Source organism: Juglans microcarpa x Juglans regia, chromosome 1D (assembly GCF_004785595.1).
Source record: "Juglans microcarpa x Juglans regia isolate MS1-56 chromosome 1D, Jm3101_v1.0, whole genome shotgun sequence".
Lineage (NCBI taxonomy): Eukaryota > Viridiplantae > Streptophyta > Magnoliopsida > Fagales > Juglandaceae > Juglans > Juglans microcarpa x Juglans regia.
The window spans coordinates 42,374,405-42,402,377 of record NC_054594.1 but is presented as its reverse complement, the minus strand read 5'-3'; the positions used below and the strand labels follow the sequence as shown (position 1 = coordinate 42,402,377).

At 33.1% G+C, this 27,973-nt stretch overlaps 4 protein-coding genes across 4 annotated transcripts; all 4 read right to left on the bottom strand.

The window, feature by feature from the left end:
• Window positions 1–3: 3 nt before the first annotated feature.
• Window positions 4–26,977, bottom strand: LOC121260740 (stem 28 kDa glycoprotein-like). Its single transcript, XM_041162740.1, has 4 exons — window positions 26,959–26,977; window positions 1,269–1,690; window positions 495–704; window positions 4–335 (listed from the first exon to the last, which is right to left on the bottom strand). The coding sequence occupies exons 2-4, from the start codon at window positions 1,670–1,672 to the stop codon at window positions 158–160; spliced, it is 792 nt and encodes a 263-aa protein (XP_041018674.1). The 5' UTR covers window positions 1,673–1,690; window positions 26,959–26,977; the 3' UTR covers window positions 4–157.
• Window positions 18,928–20,465, bottom strand: LOC121247726. The gene is made up of 5 exons (XM_041146149.1): window positions 19,729–20,465; window positions 19,416–19,614; window positions 19,219–19,283; window positions 19,110–19,131; window positions 18,928–18,971 (listed from the first exon to the last, which is right to left on the bottom strand). Exons 1-5 carry the CDS (start codon window positions 20,392–20,394, stop codon window positions 18,928–18,930), a joined length of 996 nt encoding a protein of 331 aa, XP_041002083.1. The 5' UTR covers window positions 20,395–20,465.
• LOC121247718 lies at window positions 20,827–21,566 on the bottom strand. Its single transcript, XM_041146137.1, has 2 exons — window positions 21,357–21,566; window positions 20,827–21,216 (listed from the first exon to the last, which is right to left on the bottom strand). Exons 1-2 carry the CDS (start codon window positions 21,435–21,437, stop codon window positions 20,827–20,829), a joined length of 471 nt encoding a protein of 156 aa, XP_041002071.1. The 5' UTR covers window positions 21,438–21,566.
• LOC121260879 (stem 28 kDa glycoprotein-like) lies at window positions 25,602–26,970 on the bottom strand. The gene is made up of 3 exons (XM_041162945.1): window positions 26,551–26,970; window positions 26,185–26,394; window positions 25,602–26,014 (listed from the first exon to the last, which is right to left on the bottom strand). The coding sequence occupies exons 1-3, from the start codon at window positions 26,937–26,939 to the stop codon at window positions 25,837–25,839; spliced, it is 777 nt and encodes a 258-aa protein (XP_041018879.1). The 5' UTR covers window positions 26,940–26,970; the 3' UTR covers window positions 25,602–25,836.
• Window positions 26,978–27,973: the final 996 nt, after the last annotated feature.

Genomic DNA, 27,973 nt, shown 5'->3' with positions numbered 1-27,973 from the left:
AAATTGAAGACAAAACATAAGTTCTTTAATTTATATAAAATGAGAGATAACTGTCGTGATAATTATTACGAAGACATATATGCAAGACTTGTTGATAAAATATAATAACCAAATCGAACTCTTGATTTGATTTTATCTCTTACACAATTAATGATCATCAACTAATGTAGTACATCGGATCGGGTAGCTTGAATGTTCGGTTGCCGACATGATGTCCCAAGAGATCGCTCCACTGGTCACCAATGTTCCCAACGATTCTATAACCCTTCTTCTCCAAGTTCATCCTCTCACTTGATTTGTACACGACGGCGGTTTTTCCGGAGTATGCCGAGCCCCTGCAACCAAACATACGTGTAACTTATATAAGAAAACAAATTATAATAAATGTCATAAAATAACAACAACCGGATATATATATTCCTAAAAACATTATTATTATTATTATAGTACTGATCGATATTAATTAATTACTAGATTAATTAGCTTTTGCATACTTGAGTATAAGCTTCTCCCAAGTGTGGTATCCAACATTCTTTAGATTGGTTGTCGTGACATTTCTTTGGCTTTCTCCTCTTCCTGTTATGAATACAACCTTGATCCCAAGAGATAACAGTTTCTTGTACAGATTCAGCGACTCCGGCAATGCCGGTTGTGTGCCTTTCAGGACCCATGCGTTGAATAGCGTAGAATTATAGGGCTCCGCCCTGAAATTTCAATCTAATCTTTAGTATCTGGCAATGAATCATTTCATCATGTCGTCCCATTGGCCAAAAAACAAGAATAACGTCAAGTCCTGCTTAATTAATCCTACCAAGAAAAAATAAAAGAAAAGAAAGCGCTTGATTAAAATCAGAAGCAACGATGATCAAGTCCCCTCACGTGTTTTCTTCTTCTTCTTCTTCTTGTGATCAAGAAAATGGTGATTTTTAGAATATGCAATCATTTGAGTCCTTAAAATTGCGTCATAACTGGATGTTAATACTTGAACAACCTTAATTAAAAAAAGAAAAGCGACTTAAAGATCAACTTATATTATCATGATGTGCATGGCCCCATGATAAAGACTCACAGCTGGTCGCGTGGGGTACATATATACGATTATTCTTGATTGAAAAATATTATATCGTACGATTATTCTTGGTTGAAAAATATGGTTGAAAATAATACACGCGTGTATTATTCTTGGTCTAATCTCATTTGATGCTATTGCTATGCATCGGTCTATTAAAAAAAATTATAATTAATAATTAATTATTTTCACTACTTACCCGAATCCATGCTCGGCATAGTAAGGCAGATTAGAGAGCGTAGTCTCGTCTATGTCAAAGATCCAAACATCCTTGCCATCTCCAGTGAGGTTGAGACTCTGAGCGTAGAGTAAAGCCTCGTTAGCAACCACTTTGGAGTCGATCCTGTACTGATATCCCAGCATGTAATGCCCCACGTAGCCTTCGCACTCTTTCGGAACCGTTGACCAGCCAATAATGTTATGAGCTTCCACCCCAACTCGCCAACTCAGGCATGAAACATTAGGAAGAATGTCACCCCCAGAACCAGATTTTGGCCGGAGAAGGTGAATTTGGTGGCTCAGACCCAGTTCTGACCCTTGGGAGACCACTACAATTGTGGCCAGAAAGAAGACTAGTGATTGACACATTTGCCTTTTCTGCATAAACGAAAACTTTACTACGTGATATTAAATTTTAATGCCCGATTGCTTCCATTTAAATAGGCTCTGATCTCGATCAGAAACCTCGCTTCCCTTCTTAAACTACCATTGTGCCCTTTGTTTTGGTGGACCACTGATCGTGTACGCTTAACCCGACCGGAACACTTTGTGTCCAATATTATATACGGAAAAATGCTCTAGCAAAAATAAATAAATAAATAAATAAATTTAACTTTACAAATTGATAATGTGATGTGACGTGATTCTTTCGATTATAAAATTATTCTTTGTTATAAAATTAATCTAATCGAATAAATTTATTCTGATCAAATCTGTCTGTGACCGTACAATATACCAAAAGCAGTGGTAACTTTGGTCTTCAATTCACTTACATTACTTGAATTAACATGAGATAAGATGAAATTTAAAAATAAAATAAAATATTATTTTTATTTTAAAATTTAAAAAAATTAAATTATTTACTATATATTTTATTTGAGAGTTTTAAAAAAATATAATAATTAGATAGTATCAGTTGAGATGAACAATATATCCAAAAAATCCCTTAATCTCTGAAAGAGAAATACATAGTTTGGACAGTACTTCCATATCATTTCCTTCAGTCTTCAAAGTAACCAATGATCAAGTGGTCGACTGTACCGGCGTTATGATCATTGTTCATAAATAACTGTACGGCGTCTTCTGTTCCTGATTTCTCTATATTATTTGCAATTTATATACCTAAGCCGAAAATTAAATATTTCATCGATCATTAATCTGCCATGCAATGTTTTGGCCATATCTATTATGAGAAATACTACTTATTATTCTCATATTATACATTAAAATATAATTTATCATTTTTATTTTTTTATTTAAATACATATATTAACACATCAATATGCGTATGTTTAAATAAAATGATAAAAATAATAAATTATATATTGATGTGTAGCATATAAGATGATAAGTATAATTTTTGTATATGCTAGATTCATGTTATCTACGTTGTGCGAGGGTACAAATTATTCACCCAGACAAGTGTTACCATTATTTTACAATAAAAAAAAACTCATATCAAGCTTACATGCAGTAGTACTTGTCTATTTTGACATGAAAAGTCACGGCTGAACCAGGATAATGGGAATTTGACAAAAGCATGCAATACTAACAGCCTCAATTTTATTAATTGTGTTTAATTTCCTAAGTAACCATGGTTTGAAAACATATATAAAATGGATACAGAATAAGCACTAATTAATCTATTGCATGTTGACTTACATAAAAAGATGCTCTAAATTATAGAGATCATCTAGAGGGCCTAAAAAGGTTAAGTATTATTTTTTTAACTGTACATAAAATCGATGAAACATGTGGTAATTTAAAATTAAATTTAAAAAGAAAAACATGGAAAACACAAGTTTTCAAGATTAGTATAAAAAAATATTAGAAATAATCATGAACTGGGTAAGTATTGCGTATTTTTTTAAAAAAATAATAAAATTTATCATTAAAATTTTAATTTTTTTTTAATGTTTATAATTTTTTTTAAAAATAATTGAACACTTCCACTTAAAAATAATTGAACACTTCCACCGCGTGGTGGAACGAGCAGCATTTCAGAACTCGAAGATATCTAGTGGTCAATAATTCATTAACCAATACAATCCAACAAATATGTCGGGGATGGGATTTGTTTTGAAGGGTCCCCGCACGTCACTGCCGTGCTGGAGTACTACGCGGTGTGAAGAGCAGCGAAATTAACGTGCTTAAATAAAAGAGAGGGTAGTGATAAGGTTATTATTTTTTATTATTAATTTATTACTTAAAATATATTTACTTTTTTATCATTTTTTTAAAGTATTTTTTTTACCATTTTTAATCATTTAAAAAAATTAAAAAAATATATAATTTTATTAATAATTATTTATTTAACCATTAAATAAAATAAAAAAACTAAAAAAATAAATAAAAAAAATAGTAAATAAGTAGTAAGAAGAAAGTAATCTTATCAATTTTTTAAATATATTACTTTTATCGATAGAGTTTTGATAATATTTTTTATTTAATAATTAAGAAAATAATTTTTAATAATATTGTAATTTAAAAAAATACTTAAAAATATTAAAAAATACAATTGCAATCTCGGTCGGAATTTCGGCTATAGAGCCGCTCTAAAGATTAATTTAGATTTAGAGATGAGATGAAATAATTTAGATGAAAGATAAAAATTAAAAAAAATATTATTAAAATATTATTTTTAATATCATTATTATTTTAAGATTTAAAAAAAATTAAATTAAAATTTAAAAAAATTAATTATTTATTATATTTTATATAAAAATTTAAAAAATTATAAAAATAAGATGACAAGGTAAAACCAAATATTTTCTCAATACAAATGAAAAAAAATGTCATCTCAGCCATCTATCGTTTCTGGCGTTCATATTTTTTTTTTTTTATTTAATAAAAAGCCTGTATACACAGTCTTGATCTGCAAATAGAATTTATCCTCATTCAATTATTGTCAGCAGGCGATCTTTGCGTATCGCGATAGCCATCAGACTTTTTCAAGGGCCCTGCCATGGGCCATTGCTCTCGCCCAAGAAACGATCGAGCAATAAATATATGCTGACTGAAGATTTATTTTTTCTTTTGGGTGTTTCCCCAAACAATTTGGGTCCGCTTTTGAGTCATTCATTTTCTTTTAACTCTTTAAGGTTTTTAATATTGTATTAAACTGCATATTAATAATCGCTTATAAAGATACTTTATTGAATAATATTTTTAATTAAACTATATAAAGTACTTTTAAATGATCATGAATGTATTGCGACTTTCTAAAATATTTAGGAAAATCCTTGCGTTTATTCTGTTTTGGAATTTAGCATGTGCTCAGCTAGTTAAAAATATCTACAGAAAAAAAAAAAAAAAATCGTGTACGTTGGCCTTTTCTTTTTACTTTACAGTTGCAGCCATGAGAGTATGCCGGACATGCTTTCCAGGTTGGTAGCAGCATTTCAAATTCAGGACAGTTGGGGTCTTTTCCGGGCAACAGGCCCGACGACCCCTGTAGTTTTAGCACGTAAAACACACCATTTTTTCATGTTAGATAATTGATGATGTTAGGGCCACCGAGTGTGGCATCCTATGATTCCTACCGACAGTAAAATGCACTTTTTTATTTTGTATTTTAATTATTTTTTAAATTAAAAAAAAATCACAAGCTTTTCCTATATGCAGCATTTTCCATTAGATAATACATGGTGCTTTCCGATACGTCTTAGTTGATAGATACTGAATAGATAGCATAGTATATATTAATTTCGCAAGTATTCAAAGCGTCACAGCCTGTCCATCCGTACGTTTTATTATGTTAAATACTCGCCTGGTCCGTGGATAAGGCCCTACTTATTTTAAGCGTTTGGTACAACCATATGAAATATATAAATATGTCACATAGTCAGGTGTGCAGACTTATTAATTATTTCTCTTTATGGTCCATTTTCACCGTGATTATATTGTGTTTGCTTTAAAATTATGTCTGTAAAGAGTTAATAAAATTTGATTACATTATAATTATATCATATTATATTAAAACTGTCATCTGCAATTGAGCTTTTTTTTTCACGTTTGAGTTAACAAAAGAGTCCTTTCAATAAATACATATAAATAAAATGTATAATACACACATAGTACATATATATATAAATCATTATACTTTAATCTGAATTTTAGTGAGTAGGCAATTGCTACGGGTGAATTTGGTTCAGTGCGATTGGTCCCGAGAGAATTTTTGAGACCGGACCAAACTCCTCCAGTCCAGGATTTTTTTCCCCTGCATTAGATCGAATATTCATAACGACTTGACCGGTAGCTATCTGTCCGGCTTAATTTTTTTTTTATTTAAATAAATTAATAAAAAATTATTTAAATTACTAAAAGTGAAATTAAGTAAATTATTAATGTAGATTCTGTAACTAACTCATTAAATAAATATTTAACTGTAATTATATTTATGATATTGTTGATAGTTGCTATTTACTAACTTAAATTTTAGTATGTATAATATTTATTAATAATGGCCTATATTAAAAATTAAAATTCTAACATTTTATATATTATTAATGAATATCAAATAATTTCATTGTACATAAATTATTCACGATTGTTTGCAACTTAGGTATTTAAAAAACAATTATCTAATTAATTTAATTAAGTATAAATAGTAGAGTATATATGAATGTATTATGTATCTACATATATTATCATATGATTTATGATATATTATTAATTGATAGTATATATTATTTAACATTTTATATAATTAATAATAATAAATTAAATAGAAATTATATAATTAACTTATATAACTATTATATTAAATAATATATATTAATTCGGTGGTTTCGATCCGATCCGATCTAAAAATCACAAATCCTGAGATCAGACCGAATCCCTTTGGCCCCATAAATAATGGACTGAAACCGACCACAAGAATCTTTGTGGTCCAGACCGAATGTCTGTCTTTTGGTCAAAATTCTTCAGCCCTAGTAATTGCATGAACATGCTCTTGAAAATAGGACCAACATTCCATGCACCACGTATTAAGGTAGCTTAGCATACTGCACCAGCAACAACCAACTCAGTCGCATAAACATTCAAGCAATTATACACCAGCAGAAGGCAAATGGCATATTCTAGAACCTGCCTTCATAACTGAATGATGCTTCCTCTCAAGCCACCTGTCATCACATGAGTGGCACATATTGTAAAATTTGTTATACAATCTTCTATAAATAGACACTGTTGTACAAGAAATATGAGGTGAAAGTTTGAATTTAATTGAGTATTGATTATTTGTGTTGAGTCTGAACTTTTCTCAAATACCTTGCCTGCATTCTCTTCTTCTAAAGTTTTAACATGGTATATAGAGCCTAAGAGTCGCATCTCCTCCATGGCCTCTCCTGAAAATACCTCCCACCCATCTCCTTCCTCTTCCATCCTCAACTCCACCGCTCACTTTGTTAACATTAAACTTACCATCCATAAATTTTCACTGTGGAAGGCATAAATTGTGTCTTTCCTCAAGGGCCATCAACTACTTGGTTATGTTGATGGTTCTACTTCTTCACCCAATGCGTTTGTCGATGGTAAAACCAACCCTGAGCATACTCGTTGGCTCTTACAAGACCATCTCTTCATTTCTACCCTTAATTTTTCCTTGCTTGAGTCGGTTCTTGCTTAGGTCTTGGACTGCACTACCTTTCATGAGGTATGGACGACCCTTCAGAATATTTTCCAAGCCCAATCTTCTGCTCATGTCATCCAAACTCAATATCAGCTTGCTACTCTAAAAAAAGGAGCTGAATCCATCTCAGAGTATTATAACAAAGCCAAAACTCTTACATCTTCCCTTAGTGCTGCATGTCATACCCTCACCGATCAAAAGTTCTCCATCTACCTTCTTGTCGAACTTGGTGTTGAGTATGAGTTCATGGCTACCTCTCTAACTACTCGACCTGATCCTCTATCCCCTCACCAAATCTATAGCTATCTCCTCAACCATGAGTCTCATCTTTATCATCAGAACCAATCTTTGCTCACGGTTCTTCTTTCTTTGTAAATAATACAGTAACTCGCCCACCCTCTCTGCTTGGCCTCCCCTCGTGGCCGTGCTGTGTTCTCTCAGATGGGCCATTCGTGGTCGTCTTGGCGGCCGTAATGGTGGCCGTAATCCTCCATCCTCAAACTATTTCAACAATCGATCTAATCCTCGCCTAGTTTGTTAGCTTTGTCACAAACCAGGCCACTCTGTCATTTCGTGCTACCATAGGTTCAACCATGCCTTTCAGTCCCCTGCACCCTCCTCTTGACTGCCAACTGCACTCATCTCCCACCCTAAAATTTCCATACTTCTAACTAGTTTCCTAACACGGCTGCGACAAATCACTTCACCTCTTATCCATTTTCCCTCAATCTCGATTCTATGTCTTACCAGGGGTCGGACCAAGTGACAATTGGTGATGGGTCTACCCTTCCCATTCAAAATGTTGTCTCGGCTGCTCCCTCTGGCAAATTTCTCTTGACTAATCTTCTTCATGTTCCCATGTTTTCTCGCAATTTACTTTCTGCTAGACAATTTTGTCTTAATAATGATGTTTTCTTTGAGTTTCACTCTAGTTTTTTTCTCGTGAAGGATTTACATTTCCAAGCGGTGCTCCTTCGAGATCCAATTGAGAATGGTCTCTATGTTCTGCCATCCGAGCCCTCTGTCCCACCTTCTCCCTTATCTCCATAAGCCCATCTTGGCACCAGGACCTCTTCTCTCCCTTGGCACCAACGCTTAGGCCATCTCTCCTTCTGCATCACTCGACTCACACATCAAAGATTTTAGCTCCCTTCCACGCCCAGTTTTGGGCCTTTCTTCTGCTCGACCTACTTTCAAGCTAAGGCCGATGTACTCCCACACCCCCTCCCCCTCACGGTCCACTAGGCCCTTTAATCTTATTTTCTTATATGTTTGGGGCCCAGCCCCAGTTTTATCCACTATGGGTTGTCAGTTTTACCTTTCTATACTAGATGATTTCTCCAAATATGTTTGGCTCTTTCCAATGAATGCTAAATTTGATGTTTCTTCCTATTTATTATTGATTTTCTCCAATTTTTTAGTAATTCTTTTTCACACAATATTATTTTGGTCCAAACCGATGGGGTGGGGAATTTCGCCCACTTCAATCTATTTTTCACTCATGTGGCATCTCCCATCGAATCACTTGCCCTCATTCTCATCCACAAAATGGAAGTATTGAGAGACACCATAGACACATCTTGGAAACCGATTTATCATTACTCTCTCACGCTTTCATGCCCCAAAAATATTGGGCTGAATCATTCCTAATTGCCACATATTTAATTAATCAGATGCTTACTCCAATCCTACAAAATAAATCTTCATTCAAAATTTTGATGGGCCATGCAACCGATTATCTTTTCCTCCGTGTGTTTGGGACCACTTGTTGGCCCAACCTAAGGTCGTTCAATCGCCACAAGTTGGACCTTCACTCCAAGATGTGTCTTTCTGGGCTACAACGCAAACCATAAAGGCTAAAAGTGCCTCCACCTTCTCTCGGGCCGGGTATACATCTCAAGAGATATTTTCTTCAATGAGCTACTCTTTCCCTTTAAGCCCAAACCCACTGACCCAATAACATATCCTCCCTTGCCTCCTTCAAATGTTCCCCCATTTTTCCACTTTCACCATACACGGCCAAGCCCAATGGCCCAGCTCCTCAATCATCCAATCCAAGTGACCCACCCCAACCCATCTCAAGTTCATCTTTTCCTTCAAACCCTAATCCATCGTCTCCTACCTCTGCCAACACTACCTCTCCCACTCCTTCAATCCCCTCTTCGATACCCAGTCCCACCAGAGCTTCATCTCCTTCCACTTACCCTGTCCAACCCCTTCCTCGCCACCCTATGACCACTCGGTTTCAGACTCATACCTTGTGTCCTCATGTGAGGACCGATGGCACTATCCCATGGCTTTCAAAAAAACCCTATGTGTCTCTCACCACCTCCCCCCCACCCCCCGCCCCCCACCATCTCCCCCCACTTCCTCTATTCCGGAGGAACCTTCCTCGATGACTGAAGCTAACAAATATCCTGAATGGCTCTCTACCATGTCTGATGAATTCCAAGCCCTTCTCCTTAACCAGACTTGGGATTTGGTTCCCTCTACCCCAATCTCAAAATCTTAGGGTCCAAATGGGTTTTGAAAACCAAGAGGAGAGCTGATGAAACCCTTGAACGCTGCAAAGTGCGACTTGTGGCCAAGGGATTCCATCAACAACTCGGTTTGGATTACACCAAAACCTATAGCCCTGTTGTTAAGCTTGTTACAATCCGTCTCATCCTCTCCATTGCAGTGACCTCGAACTGGCCCCTTCATCAACTTAATGTGCAGAACGCATTTTTACACGTAGACCTAGACGAAGTCGTGTTCATGCATCAGCCGCCTGGTTTCATGAATCCAGACTGCCCTCCACACGTGTGTAAGTTAAGAAAATCACTGTATGGGTTGAAACAAGCTCCTAGGGCTTGGTTCTCTAAATTATCTGATAAATTACTTTCTCTGAGTTTTGTTGCATCTCGATTTGATTCCCCCTTATTTGTGTTAAAAATTGCTTTTGGCTGCCTTTACATACTGATATATGTTCATGATCTGATTGTCACTGGGTCAAACTCTAAGATTATTTTTTACTTCATTGATTCCTTGAGTTTACACTTTCTTGTTAAAGATTTGGGCATGCTTCACTATTTTCTAAGTATTGAGGTTACTTGGGATTCCTTAGGGTTGTATCTTTCCTAATCTAAGTATATTTTAAATCTGTTACACCGCACTAACATGCATATTTCCAAGCTAGTCACTATACCCATGTTTGGTTTTGGTTCCATAGTTTCTGGGACCGGACCGATTGGGAAAAATAAGAATATATAAAAATTAATTTTATATATTACACAAAATATTTTTTATATATAAGTTTTATATATAATATATAATTATATATGAAATTTTTATATATAATATATATAATTATATATATTTTCATGTTATAATTTATAACATAAAATGCTAATCTTAAATATGAACATTTGTAATTTGTTTGATTATATGTTATTAATATAAAAAATATATATTATCATATTAATTACATTTTATGACTTTATAAATTCTAAACATAATATATAGTATTAGTATATATTAATATATTATAAGAGTTATAGCATAATATTATAATTTATAGTAGTACCACTATAATACTATGATATATTAATATATAATATATATGATAAAAGTTATAGCATAATATATGTATAATAGTATAGTTAACTTAATATTTTAGATATATAATATATATGATAAAAGTTATAGCATAATATATGTATAATAATATAGTTAACTTAATATTTTAGTATTAATATCACTATTACTATAGTATATAGTATTAGTAATAATTTAATATCAATGTATTATTATATTAGTATTGGTATAGTCTATAGTTATTTAGTATTAGTATAGTATTACCAATACCAATAGTATTACTATATACTACTAGTTATAATAAATTAAATTCACTATAACAAATACTAATGAATAGTTATTATAATCATTATAACTAATACTAATATATATACTAATACTAATAGTCTAATATAGACTATAGTTATACTTATACTAATATAGTTATACTAAATCACTATAACTATATATATTTAGTATTAATGTATTATTATATTCTTTAATGTATATCTTTAATGTATAACTATATATAGTAGTAACACTATAATAGTATAATATATAGTACTAGTATATATTAGCAATAATAGTATTACTATATACTATTGACTAATAGTATAATATATAGTACTAATATAATATATCATATATATGTATGATAATACGGTTACTATTATAATTTTGATAAATAATTTGATAAATACATTAGTGTGTTAGACTTTATGTTATACTTATATTATACTATATAATACTTATATAATACTTATATTATTCTTATTCTCATATTATTATTATACTTATATTGTAGTATATATTATAGTATATAGTATAATATATCATAATTAGTATATAGTATATTAGTACATAGTATATAGGATATATTATAACATATTAGTACATAACATTTAAATAAATGGAAAACCGGACCGGATCGGAAATCGGTAAAATTAGAGGTACTGGTTTAGGAGGGTAACCGATGCGTAATTAGTTTTGAAAAATGTAAAACTAGTATGTACCGATTCGATCCTAAATTTTGTCCAAAACTAGACCAGATCAGACCGGTTATACCCCTGAACACAATATGTGAAATTCTTTGGTTGTAATCCTTAGTCAAAGAACTTGGTATTTTTCTCACTCACTCTTCTATATTGTGGTGTGATAATCTAGGAGCTATCTACTTGTCTGTCAACCCTGTGTTTCACTCTTGGACCAAGCATGTTGAGTTTGATTACCACTTTGTTCGATAACGAGTTGAAGTCAAGACACTCCAAGTGTCCTTCATGTTTAGCAAGGATCAAATTGTGGATATTCTGACCAAACCATTATCATCTGCACGTTTTCATCTATTACGATCAAGCCTCACTTTGACTTTAGTGCCACTTGACTTGCGGGAAGGTATTAAGGCAGCTCAACATACTGCACCAGCAACAACCAACTCAGTCGCATAAACATTCAAGCAGCCATGCACCAGCAGAAGGCACATAGCATATTTTGGAACCTGCCTTCATAACCGAATGACGCTTCCTCTCAAGCCACCTGTCATCACATGAGTGGCACATACTGTAAAGTTTGTTATACAGTCTTCTAGATATAGACATTCTGTTGCAGATTAAATGTAATGAGAAAGTGTGAATTTCAGTGAGTATTGATTGTTTGCGTTGAGTCTGAAGTCTGAACTTTTCTCAAATACCTTGCATTCATTCTCTTCTTCTAAAAAAGTTTCAACACCACGGTCCACGACTCCTTTGTACTGTGAATAATGCTATTATGTACGTAAGAGATGAGATGAGTATATAAGGTCCACCCGCTCGTTTAGCCTTTAGGTGCTAATTAAGGTTGTGCGAACACTATCTTAATTGTACATAGGAATTAAGGGAAGGTAATAAATAGCCTGACGCTGCCCACTGCCCGGAACCTACATTATGTCTCTATTCCAATGGTCAAGACGTAGGTAGCTGAAGCTTATCTACAGAATGATGATGTTAATTGGATAATGCTGCAGCCCCGCTGGGAGCTCGTATAGTATTATTTTATATGTATTTTATTTAATCTTATTTTTTATATAAATTTTTTAATATTTTTAAAAAATAAAATAAAGTTAGAATATTATTAAAAAAAAATTTCTTTAATCAGAAAGTAAAAAATTATTAAAAAATACTTCTTTAATCACGAAGTAAAATAAAAAATTATGATTTTTTTATTTTATTTCGTGATTAAGAAAATATTTTTTAATAATATTATGATTTTTTATTTTTTTAAAATATTTAAAATTATTAAAAAAATTTATATAAAAAAAAAAAACTTAAAAAAAAAAAACACATAGAAATACTGCTAGACCCCAGCGGGAGATCTAGCATTTTGCATGTTAATTTGTCCAGCTTTTTGGAATTACTATTATTGTATCACGAGTTGCATGTACGTACGTACATTCGACCGTTCAACGGTACGTGCAATGTTGCTAAACGATCCTCTAATCCTCCAACTTCGAGCTCCTTATTTTCTTCATGAATAACCTCAGAGCTTGCACTTTATGCGCTTCATTATATCTTGAGTGGTTATTTTGAGCTTAGGCTGCTGCTCAATGAGTTTGACCTCTTAACTTATCAACAGCGTAATTGTATTTTTTTTAAATATTTAAATATTTTTTAAAAATACATCATTTCATTAATAATTATTATTTTTAATTATCAACAAAAATAAAATATCCAAACAATAATCTTAAAGAGATCAAATTATAAGACCAAATATCATTTTACTTTAACTTAACTTGGTGTGATCACCAACTAATCATCCATATTGATGTGGCCAAAAAGTATTTTAAGGAAGAAAAATGCTATTTGTAACCGGCTAGAGGAAATGCTAAGGAACCGCATCCCATGGGAAATAAATGAAACGGCACCATTTCATTCAATTTGTCAAAATGCCTCGTCTTCGTCCCCGTCTTTTCATTATCTCCTTTCTCCTTTTTCATCCTATTCTTCTTTGCAAGAATATCACCCAAATTTCCCTTCGAAAGAAAAGGTGGAAAAGTATAGAAAGCCCACCATAGCAAGTCATTATTTAGGAAAGATAAAAACCATGAAAAGCATGAGCATGTTTTCTTTGTCAAACAACTATTACAAAAAGCTATCAACTTACAAATCTATATTCTAAGAACCTACAAAAGTCAATTGATCCTGGGAAATGGTTCAAAAATTCATGGGATTTCATAGTACAACATGGTGCAATCTTCTTGACAACATAATCCAAATTGAATTAACAAATCCTTCTAACAAATTCCTTGCAAATCGATGCGATCAGATTGGCCCCTTTTTAGTGAACCTTGGATTTGCAGAAAATTGTTAGAAAGCAAAAAATGCAGCTGTCCAAATTTGCAGATCTAGATGGGATGCATCTTGGAAAGCAAATCTGTAGTTGTCCAAATTTCTCCTACCCACGACGACTTGCATAGCTATCCAAATTTTGTTAGTCCATTTGGATCTGAAAGCATCGCTCTTTATTTTTTGATTTGGTAGATCTGAGATCGAAGATTAACAAGCAATCTCTGATTTTTCTCCTACTCACGAAGAAGCACAGATTTGAGATCGAATCCTCTGTTTTTTCTCCTATCACGAAGACAACCACATATCTGAGTTGTAGAAGATGACCACTCTGCTATGCTTTTTCTCCTAACAAAGTTTGGGCATCTGTTGGTTTCTTTTCTTTCATGCATTATCTTCTTCTTCATTTTTTTTTTAATATACCCTCTAACATGGCATTAGCCAATTACACCGCAGTTCCCCACCGCGGTTGTATGTAGAAGAATTGTTTAACGAAAGCTTTCTTTAAAAAGTATTTTAAGGAAAACGATCACCAACTAATCATCCAAACTGACCCGTCGAGTTTGAGGCTCTAGGCATTGTTGGTGGAGCATGCATGAAGTGTCCCAGAGTGCTACATAGTTTTCACAAAGTGGATATTGTAGGATAGTTAACTTTTTGAAAGGACCCCAATCCACCCATTGGGTAGGTGTGACAATATGTAACACGACCCGTTAACCCAACACGAACACGATATGATAATAATGAGTTTAGATTTAATCTTAATGGGTTGAACCGTTAAAACATGATTGCTTAACGAGTTGATAATGGGTCAATCCGTTATGACTCGTTAAGAAATTTAAAATTACAATTATAACCTTATATCTAAAAATAAAATTGTTAGAATTTTAATTTTGATATTTTTATTATTTAGATTGTAATTTTGGACTTGTAGTTAGTTTCATATTTTTTATAAGTATTTTGGTTTTAATATTTATATAAAATTATGCTAAACTTAATCTGGTCAAACAGGTTAATTTCTGATCTGTTCAACCCCTTTACATAAATGGGTTGAAATGGGTCAGATTATGTCGTGCTAATATATTTCGTAGTATTTACTAACGGTTCGACCCGACCCGACCCGACCTGACTCGTTATGTTAATAGGTTGTGTTAGTGTTTGAGATTTTGACACGATAAGTTTAACGGATCGTGTTAGTAGTTTGACTCGTATAGTATAATATACATGTTTTGATACGATATGAATACTATGCAAGTCCAAATTGAAAGCAAATAGGGGAAAAAATATATGCATTGGCCTAGCTAAACTTCTCAAGTTTGACATATCTACTACAATATATCTTAGCTACTCTCCATATCTGGTGAGGTATTGTTTACTATTGAAAAGTATATTTTATTATTTCATATGCCCTCTCTCTTTCTCTCGTTCTTTCTCTTTCTTCATCCTATTTCCCTCGTTTTTCTTTTTCTTCATCTTGAAACGTGTAAAATACAGAGACCTACATCTTTTTCTATAGTCCACACCCTATTCTCTCTATCGAACGTTCAAGCCGTCATCTTCCAGCCCACAAGAGACCTGCGCATTTCCTCCCCAAATCTGTCACAACAAAATCACCATTTGAGTATTTCTTACAAATTGATTTCCGATTTGGGTTTCGATTTATACTCTCATACGATGTGGAATTTATTCTTTTATTGAGTTGGGTTTTCTTTTATTGTTTTGTTTTTCGTCGTCTTGAAAAAGTTGAACAACTGATCAAAAACTATGCACGTCTCTGTCCTATACAAGGCCTACAATACAATCTACATTTCTCCAAATATCTACTTGTTGATGCACATAAGTTTCATGTTAAAGATCTAGATTATGCATATTTGGTTTAGCTGAAGAGTTCAATGAGTTAGTAACTTGGATTATCTATTTATCTATTAATTTATTCTATGGAAATTGAATTTGGATTGAGATTTCTATTCAAAGAGGTTTTCTATTGGATCAAGTAGATCAAGTAACTTGCATGTTTTAAAGTGAAAATTGTTTACTTGGCTAATTCAAAAGCGGAGTTTTTTAATTGGTTTAGAGAGTACTCTTGATGCCTTGGATCCTCAAGCGTCAAAGTTGTGGAGATTTATGGATAATCTCATGAGTTCATTTTACCCTTTACATTGATTGAGTTAGTGGCTGAAGCAAAAGTTTGGTTAGTTGTTCATCTTCTAATTGACTCTTGTAAAGCAAATCTTCTGTAAGTTGTGGTTGGTTTGTTTGAAAATATAGATGAAAAACAAGTACTATAGTTGTGCCATGAAAAACAAGTACTATAGCAGGTTTGTTTGCAAATCCTCTTCTTGCAAGTACTAAGCTCGCTGTTTAGCTACCCCATTAGATTATTCATATGCAGTTTATAAGCTGTTTCAATTTTCATGATTTAGCTGCCATTTTATAGTTGTGCCATGCTACTTTATGGTATCTAGCTGCCCCTTTATGTATGTTGGAGACTAAGTACCACGCATTATCTTTTATGCATGTGAGAACTACTTTGTAGCATTTTGCTAGATTGGTGGGGTCAGAATGTTATACTTGTCTTTGTTTATTGGTAAGGAGTGTATGTATGCTAGTTGCTATTTGGTATGTTATGGCATCGCTAAGTGGAAAAGTAGAGTCATATATATGATACTATTTGGTATGCTATTTGGTGTGTTCTGCACTAGGAGTTCACTTGAAATACTTGATATACAGTGATGGAAAGTAGAGTCATATATCTAGTGTTTATTCCTCCGGGTGAGTTTGAAGGGCCTATCTTGGTGAGTTTCCGCTTACAAAAAAAAAAAAAAAACTACTTTACCTTTATCCTTGCATATTTTATTTGTCAATTTCCATCAGAGCGAGAATTGGCATGACTAGATGACTAAACAACCTGATGAGTTGACTTGAGCATTTATAAATATCCTAAAAATATTTTGATAAATCTATTTTAACAGAATTCTTCTCTTTTGCAGGTGGATTATAGTAGTACTGCATTTTGGCATTCTAGAAGTAATAAGAGTAGCCTACAAAACTAATAAGAGTAGCCTACTTGGGGGCTATTTTGTTTTTTTACTTCATGAACATTTTTTTTTGTTCAAAACTCATGAACCATTTTGAGATTTTTCATTTTCATTTAAGGAGCTTAGTGAAGGATTACATTTCTTAAAGGCAGGGAAGAGCAGTAGAATCTCCATGGTGCCTTACATTTTGCAATCTGGTGAAGTTCTTACATTTTGCTATTTATTAGTTGCCCTTCAATTAGTTCGATTATCTGTGATATCTATCATTTCTAATTACTTTGATTAATTTTATCATATCTATTATATCTGTAATATATATTATTTTTTGCCGTATCTTGCTAATTAAGTGATTTTGATTAATTTTATCAAATATTATTAAAATATATAAAATATATTTATAAAATTTTTAAAAAAATTAAATATTATTAAAATATATAATATTATATTATTATTTTTACTTTAAAATAATTAATCCAATATAAATTAACTTAATCCAAATCTAAAATTATAATAAAAAAATTAAGATTTTAGCTAAATTTTAAACTTTGCAATCGCCTGCCATTGCAATGTGCTTAACACGTGATCAGTCTCGGCTAAGCTAGCGAGGCATCTAACTATGTCAATGCCAGCTATGCTGCATGGAATGATGAGTCTAGGCCTGGAAACCGACGAATTAATGTGCGATGCGAGGAATATACTGATCAGTGATCAGTGAAAACGTGCTAATTAATTACATTTCACGTCATGTCATATTGTCTGCCATCTACTTAAAATTATCCCTTGCACGTGATCTTTGCCGCCTAAAACTTTTTAACGTCGGGAAAATAAGATTATATTTAAATATTGAAATGAGTTGACATCAATTAAATTTTATTAAATTTTTTATAAATAATAATAAATTAAAATTGTTGAATAAATTTGATAGATCTTATTTAAAATAAGTTTAAAATATATTTAAATAAATTTATAAAAAAAATAAATTTTTTATTATTTTTATTATTTTATACTGTTTACGTTACAGTAAAAATGGAAGAAAAATTCTATTCTTAAGCCACATACACCACACACTATCATTTTTATGATTTTTTAAATTTTATTCTCTTATTAAATGTATGGTATATGAATTATAAGTAAAATAATTCAATTATTTTAAGAATAATAAAATCAAAAAAAATTTTAAAAAATTTTTATAAAAATAAAAAAAATAAAAAAAAATTATGATGTGTGATGTATAAGCTTATGAATAGCAACGCTCAAAATGGAAATGCTTTTCGTAGCTGGGGCAAAATGCAGCAAAGGAAAAATACTATCGCACTTGGTACTGTAGCTAAAACGCCAAATTTGACCATGCAAAATGGAAAGATGCCATCCGGTTTTATTTTATTTATTTTTTATTTTTATAATAGTATTTATTATTCACAATTCCGTACTCTTTGAAGTTGTTATTTTTTATATTACTTTTTCTTTAATTTTTTTTTATCCGTTTCCTTTCATATCATTTTTCATATTACCATTTCACTATTTTCATTTTTCATCACTTTTATTTCATTATTTCTATTATTTGTTATTTATGATTTGAGAAAAATTAGTAGTGCCAAGTACCATTATACATCTTTCCTAAAGTTTTTATTTTATTGTATAAAATATTTATTGATTTTGTTATTTTTAATTTTTTACAAATAACAAAATTAATAAAGAATATCACTTTATTATTTAAATGAGTCAATGCATGTAAAAACGGAATTTTCACTACATTCTGTATGTAAATTCCTTCTTGAAATGTTAAAAAAAAAGAAAAAAAAGAAAAAAAAATGAATTAGTAGGAAAAAATACTACCAGGAGCATGGCCACATTTTATTTAATAATTTATTTACATATTAAACATCGATATATATAAATAAAGGGTCCCGAATTGACAATCTATTGTTTCATACTGACGTAACAAAAAAGATTACAACACCATACTAGCAATTAGATGTTTCCTTGTTGACCATAAGTATGCTCCTACATAGGTAATGCCATAGCATCTCTAGTTGCGGCCATCGCTTGTGTTGATGCAGTCGACATGTCAGAAACATGAGATTCTTCATTGGTGCTCTAATCCGCATCCATTCCTGGATAATCATCGGGATTGCTATATACTAGAAAATTTCAATCATTAGGTATAACTGTGCGAATGAAGTTATGGATCGTACAACATGCAATAATAAGATATCGTTGTCGAGTTAGAAGGTATGGGGGCATTAAATTTAAAATTCGAAAACGCTTCTTCAACATACCAAAAGTTCGTTCAATGACATTCTGAAGGGATGAATGTTGATAATTAAACAGATCTTTATATCCTTGGAAGGTACAAGAGCATCTTCGTTCAAATCTGTGGTACCTTACCCTCAGATACGGTGGCATAAATCCTTCGACACAGGGAAATGCCGAATCTACTAGATAATAATTACCTGAAAATTTAGAATACAACATTAATCATTTATAATGTTTGAAGAATCCAAATTCTCGCAAAATTTGAAGGTACAAATAAAATAATGTGTAAAAATTATCCTCTTCAAGCCATGGAAAATGGTTCTCCAGACGCCTCAACGCATCAATTAAAACACGAGCATCATAGGCTGTACCCTCCCACCCGGCGTATACGAATGTGAATTTCATATCGAAATCACATACATACAAGACATTCTGGGTAATCCTGTGATACCGATTTAAATATGCATTTGCTATGGAAGCCGGCGCAGCTGCGTCGATCATGACCCCATCCATTGCACCATGACATTTCTGCAGATTTCGTTTTAAATTCTCATAAATTCCAAAATATCGTATTGCAAACAGTTTTTAACATTTGTAAAATTTTAAGCTACGAAAGTAGATCACGTAATGGCCAATATTTACCTCGAACCATGGATAAAGTCTTGGATTTCCTTCAATATAAGGCATCACCCCAGTTGTCTGGCTCGGTTTAATCACACGGCGCGATAGGCGACATAATGCACGCATTACGTTGTACACATATCGATTTATAGTTTCAACCGAATGTTGAAACAAGTTAGCTGCATTCCGTTGAACGACACCATGTCCCACAGTGTAGCAAAACATTACTAAGGGTTCCTCAACCGTGACCTCTCGTGACGAATCACGCAAGCTAGCATCTCTACGTAAACGATTACATAAGGCCCGGAATGCATATACCTCCATTCGGAACATCTCGTAACAGGTGTCAGGATGTCCATTAAGTACTGCGATGATGTACAGATAACCACGCAAGCCAATGTTATGTTGTGGCCTGGGCATACAACGTTGGGCATGGGATTGCTGCTCCTCCATCAACATGCTCAAAAGAAGAACCGCTTCTTCTATACCATCGTTACGGCTAGACCATGCGTACCATTCCGCCCATGTATCAAAATCAAATGTACTTGACGCATTACTACTAGATCCCTCCTCACTCGTGTCATTCTCCTCGATATTGTCGTCATCATTCCACGCATCGCTATCATTGTCCATGCCTTCCTTTGAAAAAAAGATGTTCACACAAACATTAAACATTACATATTGCATATGAATTTGTCATCCAAAGAATAAAAGGAATTCATATAGAGCAGGAACTTAGCAATGCAAAATTATTTAAAACCAAATACTAAGTTTGAACTTAAATTAGACAACACGAATAAGATTGTTAGAAATCATACACCATCTAATAAAGTTAAACATAAAAATAAAGTCTCATTAGTTTAGAAAAACATAGCAAGGCCGGAGTGGGTATGGTCAGCCTAGTGACCAAACCCAATCTATTCTCATCGATGGGGTCATGTTCTGGAAGACAGTTAGGACATGAGGATCCATAAACGTTTTTACTGCACGAAGATGAACGTCCGGTGGTAGGGGAGGGGTGATATCCTGCAAAAACTGCATACACTGTGATACACTACTAAAGCATGCATCCGACGCACTATTCAATCCCTCGCCTCTACTGCGCTTGGAGCTGCAAAGTTAAAACATCTTTGCATCCAACTCTACCCGTTGTTTAGAAGTGGCATCAAGTGTCTGTATGGCAGCACTAAGCTTTGGTAAGAATGTTGGTCCGGTTGCGTCCCTACGTCGCCTACGAGGAGTCCTTCGCTGTGAGACCCTTCCTTGCGTCGATGGAGTCATGGAAATGTCATCCAAATCAATGGTCGAGTCTAATCCAATGCCACTACCCAACACGGGACCTCGGGCCCTCAATTCCTCCTCCAGGTGCTGCTCCTCCTCTCTAGAAGGGGGTTCCTGCGTTGAAGTATAATGCAAGACCCCTGTTGCGACGGCTTGACCAAAAATCGTGCAGAGGATGTCGTAGTTGGAACAACCGTTGGTCTTGTACTTTTTCCACTGGGATCGGACCTAAGAAATGGTAAAAATAATTACACAAGTTGAAACAAATTGATAAAAGCATTTAATCATAAATTTAGCCATAAATTATATAAAAAAATGCAAGAAATTTCAAATGCATGACGGTTAAGCCAAATGAAGACGGTGTTTACCCGGATCGCGTTTGCCCAATGTTCTTCCGTAGCAACAACAGTTTTTGTGATGGGGTTCCAACCCATCCCCGTTTGGCCCATTAAATCTGTAAACTCGCGTTGCGTCTTCTTAAGACGGGAAATTTTCCCCTTCACTTGTAATGCATTAACTGGCCTAATTCCAAGTTAATTGAGGCGCGTGACAAGTCAGTCTGTGTCACGGTTTGTAATTCTGGACCCCACCAATTTACTCTCAAATGTTTCTTGATACAAAATATCAACCAACATCTCCTCCAACCCATCAGACCACAGTTCACGATCACGTATAACCTCTACGTCATCCATGGTATGCTGCTAATGGCGAACAATGACAATCCAAAAAATAGACAATGCAAACAATAGACAATGCACTTAAATCCATATTTTTTCGTATTGCTATGCATCATAAACATGGTACATGCATCAAGTCCAAAACTAGTAAATTTCACTATATTAAATGCATAGCAATGTTATTTTTGTGTTTTAAGTCAAATGCATGTAATATATCGTTCAAGGAATCGAGGCCTATTACGAGTAAGATAAATATCAAAGTATTTGTACTGAAAATATTTTAATGCCTTGTACGAGGAGCTGCCGGATGAGCATAGAAAGTAGGGCTGCAAGTCATACATAGCAATTAGAATGAAGGTGTAAAACCCACAAATGAAACAAATACTACCCAGCCTAATATATAAATATATATATATATATATTATATAAAATGAAGGTGTGAAACTATTTTATTTTTAATAATTTGAGGGTGTAATGTGTCGGTTTTGAACTCCTTTCTAAACTTGTTAATCTAATAATTTTCCTATGATTTCATTACAGAAAATGTAAAAAAACAATAATAATAACTTTCTGTTGACTCCAATAAACCAATAAAACTAAAATATATCTATTAGTAAATTCACTCTCAATCTACATTAAAACCAAAGTACTAATCTGAAACTAATTCCAAGAAAAAAAAAACAAAAGTTGCAAAACTCTCTCTTTTAGTCGAGAAAACTCACTACCCAGCTGAAAAAAAAAAAAGAACAGAATAATAAAACATATATTTTCCACAATTATTCAATATCCAGCCGAATGTTCAAATCTTGTTCCTAAACAAAAATCCAAATATTATAAAAACAAAATCTTCCATTCAGATTAACATATGTAAGGGTTTACTTGTTCATAGATTCAGTGATACCAATCTTGCATAAGACTAGGGAAAATTGCACTCCACGTGTTTGAGTGAATTATTCTGAAATGCATGTAGTCAAATGCTTTCCAAAAAGTTTAGTTTGTTGCTTACCAGATACGAGTGAGTCCTAGGACCCTGATTGCTGATCTCTTCAAGGTAACCCTTCGGTTGATCCGCTTGACCTTGGAGGACCTTTGCTTCCGTAGTAAATTGGTGGTGGTTTGGGTTGATATCTGCATGGGAATTATATAGGAACCTCAATACGCAAAGAAACAAATAGGTGACCAGAGAAGATACTCACACGGGTTTACAGTAGCACCTATGAGTTGAGAGATTGGAAAGAAAGTTTTTAGCAGATCCAGAGTTCAGTTTGTAAAAAGGAACAAGCTCACTCTAATCGGCATTGTTTATTTATCACGCCAAAAGGATGTAAGCCATAGGCTGCAGCGGGTTTACAGTAGGGAAGGACAACCCATTTTCAAACTTCAATCACTGTTGGAGCACGAGGGCTGCAGACGTTGGAGGAGTTGACGGTGGAAGCTTTTCCGTTGAAACAAAACATCTCCTTCTCCAACCTGTCGATTATGGGTTCGGTAGCTTTCTAAATTTGAAGCTCAAGGTTGCAATTGGGAAATATTTTAAACAATTTTTGGTGCCAAAATTGCAGTCGCTGTGGAGAGGGATTTGATTTTACGGAAATGGGTTTATTTTCCTAGTCGATGGGTTGGGGAAGAAGAAGGATGGGAAAAGAGACGGGGAGAGAGAGAGAGAGAGGGAGGAGTTATAACGGTCCGGTAAAAAAAAATTAAAAGCTGGGTTAAATGCAGAGTCAGGAATCTCTGTAAAGAAAGACATGTTATGTCCATCTACAGTTTAAACTAAGTTAAATGACAAAACTCGGTTCAAATACGTTTGGATGGCAAGCTCAGCTCAAATTTGAACTGAGCTGAGATGCTTTTGACTTCCAAATTAAACTTTCTCAATGGCCCCATTGATCATGCTAAAAGATGCGATCTAAGATCACTCTTCTTGTATTAGTTAAAATTAAAATATTTTTTTTTTATGAATATAAGATAAATTTAACTTTTAACTATTTTATTCATATAAATCTCTATATTGGAATAGTCATTTTTCATTATATGACAATAAAATAATATAAGATAAATTTAGCTTTGGTTATTCACATCAAATCTCCACATTAGATTATCCATTTATTCATTATATAATAATGAGTAATTAATAATTTCAAAAATATTTTAATTTTTGTAATTATGAATTTATTTTATTTTATCATATTTTACTATTCATAATATTATATATTAATTAGTAATCATATTCTAATTATATTTTTTCAATTGTCATTTAAAAGGGAGAGAGAAATAATTAATATAAAATGTATTTGATGAATGAATAGTTCCTTTCAAATTTGAAAATAATTTTAGAAGTGACTGTAGCTAAATTCTAATTATTTGAAATTTAGCCATTCCAATGTGATCACATTTTATGGTTTAATAGCTAAATTTTCAATGGATTTAACTTTTAACTAATCCAATGAAAGTGCTCTAAGCATAGTGAATATTGGGTGTGCTCCCAAAAAAAATTGGGTTTTTTTTTACTCCTTTTTTAAAAATAAATTTAAGGATATAAATTTGTATCATTTCAAAACTTAGAGGTTGTTTGTAAATAATTTTCATCTCATCTCATCTCATCTTATTTCATTCTCAAATATGATTTAAATACAAACAGTTTCAAACTTATTATTATAACTTTTCCAAACTAATCATTTCAACTTTTCTAAACTTTTAAATAAAATACAAAAAATAATTCAACATTTTTAAATCTCAAAACAAAAATAATATTAAAAAATAATATTATAACAAAATTTTAACTTTATAATATTTTTTATTCAATTTTTTCTCTCTCATTTCCCAAAATCTAATAAATATTTAACTAAAACTATCTTACTAATATTCATAAAATATCTTACTACTATTTACAAAATTTTAATCTCATATGATCATTCCCTAAGTATCCGCTGTCCTGCATGTTAAAAAGTAGGAAAATACTCTAGTCAATAAAGTGATTACATAAAAGCAATCTCACAAACTGACATAACTTGATGTGGTTCGTCTAATTATAAAATTACTTTTATTATAAAATAGATCTAACGGATCAGATGAAATCGTATCGATTTGTGAGATTACTTTTGTGTAATTTTTTTTGTAGAAGTAGTACTCCTCTAAAAAGTATGTTCAACTATATTTTAGAAAGTAAATAAAAAAAACATCATTATTAAAGATCCTTCGAGTTATAAACTTCATGCATTAACCTTAAAAATGCTCAATATATACAAGTGAACGAATTGCGAGTCTTCTTCCACATTTAAGTTATGCTTGGTGTTAATTCTGTTTTTATATTAATTAACATCATGTGCTAAGATGCATGATTTAGAATATTATATTTTTTTAAAAAAAGGTGAAAGTGGTGTACGTTGGCCCTTTGATTTGACCTAACTAGCTTGTAATTGCAAAGTAGCACAATTAGCAAGCTAGCTAGGTACGAAGAAAAATGGCACGTATGGAATCATGGATCAATGACACTTCATGCATGAATCTTGAGGGATGCATGGATTACGGAGATCAATGAAGCAACATTAATGTCAAGAGAAATGAATTGAAAAAGTTCTAAATAGACAAATTTAATATAAATTTTTGTAAAAAAATAGATTATACTTTGAAAAAGTATAAAAAAAACTATTTTTTTAGTGGGACCTATTTTTTTTTTTTTACAAAGAGCTTACAAGGAGTTTGTCTATTTGAAACTTATAATTAACATTACTCTAATGCCCAATAATGGTGCTTATTCACATCATGTATACCTTACCTGTCATTTAATTAACAGTGATCACTTAGTTAATTAATTGAGAAAAGGCATTTCAATGGGATAGAAATTTAATTAATTTTCACCCATTGCGAGAACAATCCAATTTGAAAGTTGCACCAAACATACCATTTTTCTTCGCATTAAATAAATTAATTGGACTCATATATATAAGAGGATAAAATATGGTGTACGTACGTTTAAAATAAAATTATTTATCACATGAAGAGCGAGAGCTAGGCTCAATAATCTAACAATTTAGTATGCATGGAATATAATATATATAAAGGTAATTAATAGAGATCTCTTGAATCTTTAATGATCTTATTGCATGCACTGATGAGCTTGTACTTTTAGTCCCAAATGGCAAATACTGCAAAGTACGTAATCCATGCATCAACTAATGTAGTACATTGGATCGGGTAACTTGAAAGTCCGATTGCCAGCATGATGCCCCAAGATATCAGTCCACTGGTCACCAATGTTCCCCACGATTCTATACCCCTTCTTCTCCAAATTCTTCCTCTCACTTGATTTGTACACCAAGGCTGTCACGCCCGTATAAGATGAGGACCTGCAACCAGACATCCCCACACATATATATGTCAATTTTCTAATATATATATATATATATATATATATATATATATATATATATATATATATTGAAACAAAAGTGAACAAGAACTGCAATTAATAATATTCCACAATTAACATTTATTGTTGACTAGATTAATTGCATACTTGAGTATAAGCTTCTCCCAAGTGTGGTATCCAACATTCTTTAGATTGGTTGTCGTGACATTTCTTTGGCTTTCTCCTCTTCCCGTTATGAATACAACCCTGATCCCAAGAGATAACAGTTTCTTGTACAGATTCAGAGACTCCGGCAATGCCGGTTGTGTGCCTTTCAGGACCCATGCGTTGAATAGCGTAGAATTATAGGGCTCCGCCCTGAAATTTCAATCTAATCCTTAGTACGTGGGCCGTGGCAATGAATTTCACATAACCTGGGCCGAAAAAACAATGCTTAATTCATCCCGCCAAGGAAAAAAAAAAAAAAAAACCTGATGACCTTTGTTTTGTTTTACTATGTATATATGTACGTACCCAAATCCATTTTCCGCATAATAAGGTAGATTAGAGAGCGAAGTCTCGTCTACGTCAAAGATCCAAACATCTTTGCCATCTCCGGTGAGGTTGAGGCTCTGAGCGTAGAGTAAAGCCTGGTAAGCAACCACTTTGGAGTCCCTCCTGTACTGATTGCCCAGCATGTAGTGCCCCACATAGCCTTCGCACTCTTTCGGAACCGTTGACCAACCAATAATATTGTGAGTTTCCACCCCAAGTCGCCAACTTAGACATGAAATATTCGGAACATGGAGACCCCAAGAACCAGATTTTGGCTGGAGAAGGTGAATCTGGTGGTTCAGACCCAGTGCTGACCCTTGGGAGATCACCACCATTAATGTAACAAGAAAGAAGAGTACTGCCCACATTTTGCCTCTGATTAATTATTTGCTACGTGATATTAAGCATGCCCGATTGCTTCCATTTAAATAGGCTAGCTCTGATCTTGATCATCAGAAACCTCGTTTCCCTTCTTAAACTACCATTGTGCCCTTTGTTTTGGTGGACCCACTGATCGAGTACGCTTAACCCGGAACCCTTTTTGGTCCAATATTATATTATGACCATGGAATGTGCCATGAATCTACTGAGATTGAAGTTGAAACTTTGGTTCTTCTTATTATATTCTCCAAAAGGGAATTAAGTGTATAGTGTGGACTCTTTCATGTCATTTCCCCCATTCTTCTAAGGTACCATGCAATCAAGTGGTGGACGGTGGAATTACTGTTCATTAAAGTATATGGCACCTTCTGTGCCTGATTTCAATATTGTCTGGAATTTACCTAGGCCGAACAATTGTTCTTGATTAATCTGAGACACTCAAATAATTTTTCCTTTTTAATTAATTTACTAACTTTTTTTTTGGCCAGATGCAATGTTTCGGCCGTATCTGTAAAGACTGTTATTGTTATTCTGCATTGTCTGGGGCAACCAATAATTCTCAGACACCTGTTAATTCCATTATTGTAGAATCGAAAGCCCATCACAAACTCACTGATCACATGACTAGTACTACTACTACTACTTCATTACCTCGTAGAACTAGCTAGGATGATGGGAGTTTGACAAAAGCATTCAATAACAACCTCATGAATTTTCTAGTGTTTTCCTAAGAAACCGTGGTTTAATTTGGAGGAAACATGCATAAAGAAAAAGAAATAGATACAGAATAAGCACTTAGTATATACAGTAGGTAGCTGTTGCATGCTGACACACGTAAAAGATGCTCTTGGGACAGATCGTCTAGTGGGCATAAAGTGCATCTATATTAGTTTTTTCGATATATAAATAATATCGACGAAACATGTGCTAATTTAATATATATATATATACGCTCCAAACTATACACTCCAAACATGTGGTAATTTAAAATAATATCGACGAAACATGTGATAGTTTATAA

Excerpts from the sequence above, each read along its gene's own strand:
- LOC121260740 (XM_041162740.1), bottom strand. The coding sequence starts at position 1,672 with ATGCAGAAAAGGCAAATGTGTCAATCACTAGTCTTCTTTCTGGCCACA. Across the intron at positions 705-1,268 it reads TATGCCGAGCATGGATTCGG|GGCGGAGCCCTATAATTCTA; the intron begins GTAAGTAGTGAA and ends TTGAAATTTCAG. Across the intron at positions 336-494 it reads TGGGAGAAGCTTATACTCAA|GGGCTCGGCATACTCCGGAA; the intron begins GTATGCAAAAGC and ends GTTTGGTTGCAG.
- LOC121247726 (XM_041146149.1), bottom strand. The coding sequence starts at position 20,394 with ATGCAATATGTAATGTTTAATGTTTGTGTGAACATCTTTTTTTCAAAG. Across the intron at positions 19,132-19,218 it reads TTATGCCACCGTATCTGAGG|AATGTCATTGAACGAACTTT; the intron begins GTAAGGTACCAC and ends TCATCCCTTCAG. Across the intron at positions 18,972-19,109 it reads TGTCATTGAACGAACTTTTG|TATATAGCAATCCCGATGAT; the intron begins GTATGTTGAAGA and ends GAAATTTTCTAG.
- LOC121247718 (XM_041146137.1), bottom strand. The coding sequence starts at position 21,437 with ATGGGCCAAACGGGGATGGGTTGGAACCCCATCACAAAAACTGTTGTT. Across the intron at positions 21,217-21,356 it reads ATTGGGCAAACGCGATCCGG|GTCCGATCCCAGTGGAAAAA; the intron begins GTAAACACCGTC and ends ACCATTTCTTAG.
- LOC121260879 (XM_041162945.1), bottom strand. The coding sequence starts at position 26,939 with ATGTGGGCAGTACTCTTCTTTCTTGTTACATTAATGGTGGTGATCTCC. Across the intron at positions 26,395-26,550 it reads TATGCGGAAAATGGATTTGG|GGCGGAGCCCTATAATTCTA; the intron begins GTACGTACATAT and ends TTGAAATTTCAG. Across the intron at positions 26,015-26,184 it reads TGGGAGAAGCTTATACTCAA|GTCCTCATCTTATACGGGCG; the intron begins GTATGCAATTAA and ends GTCTGGTTGCAG.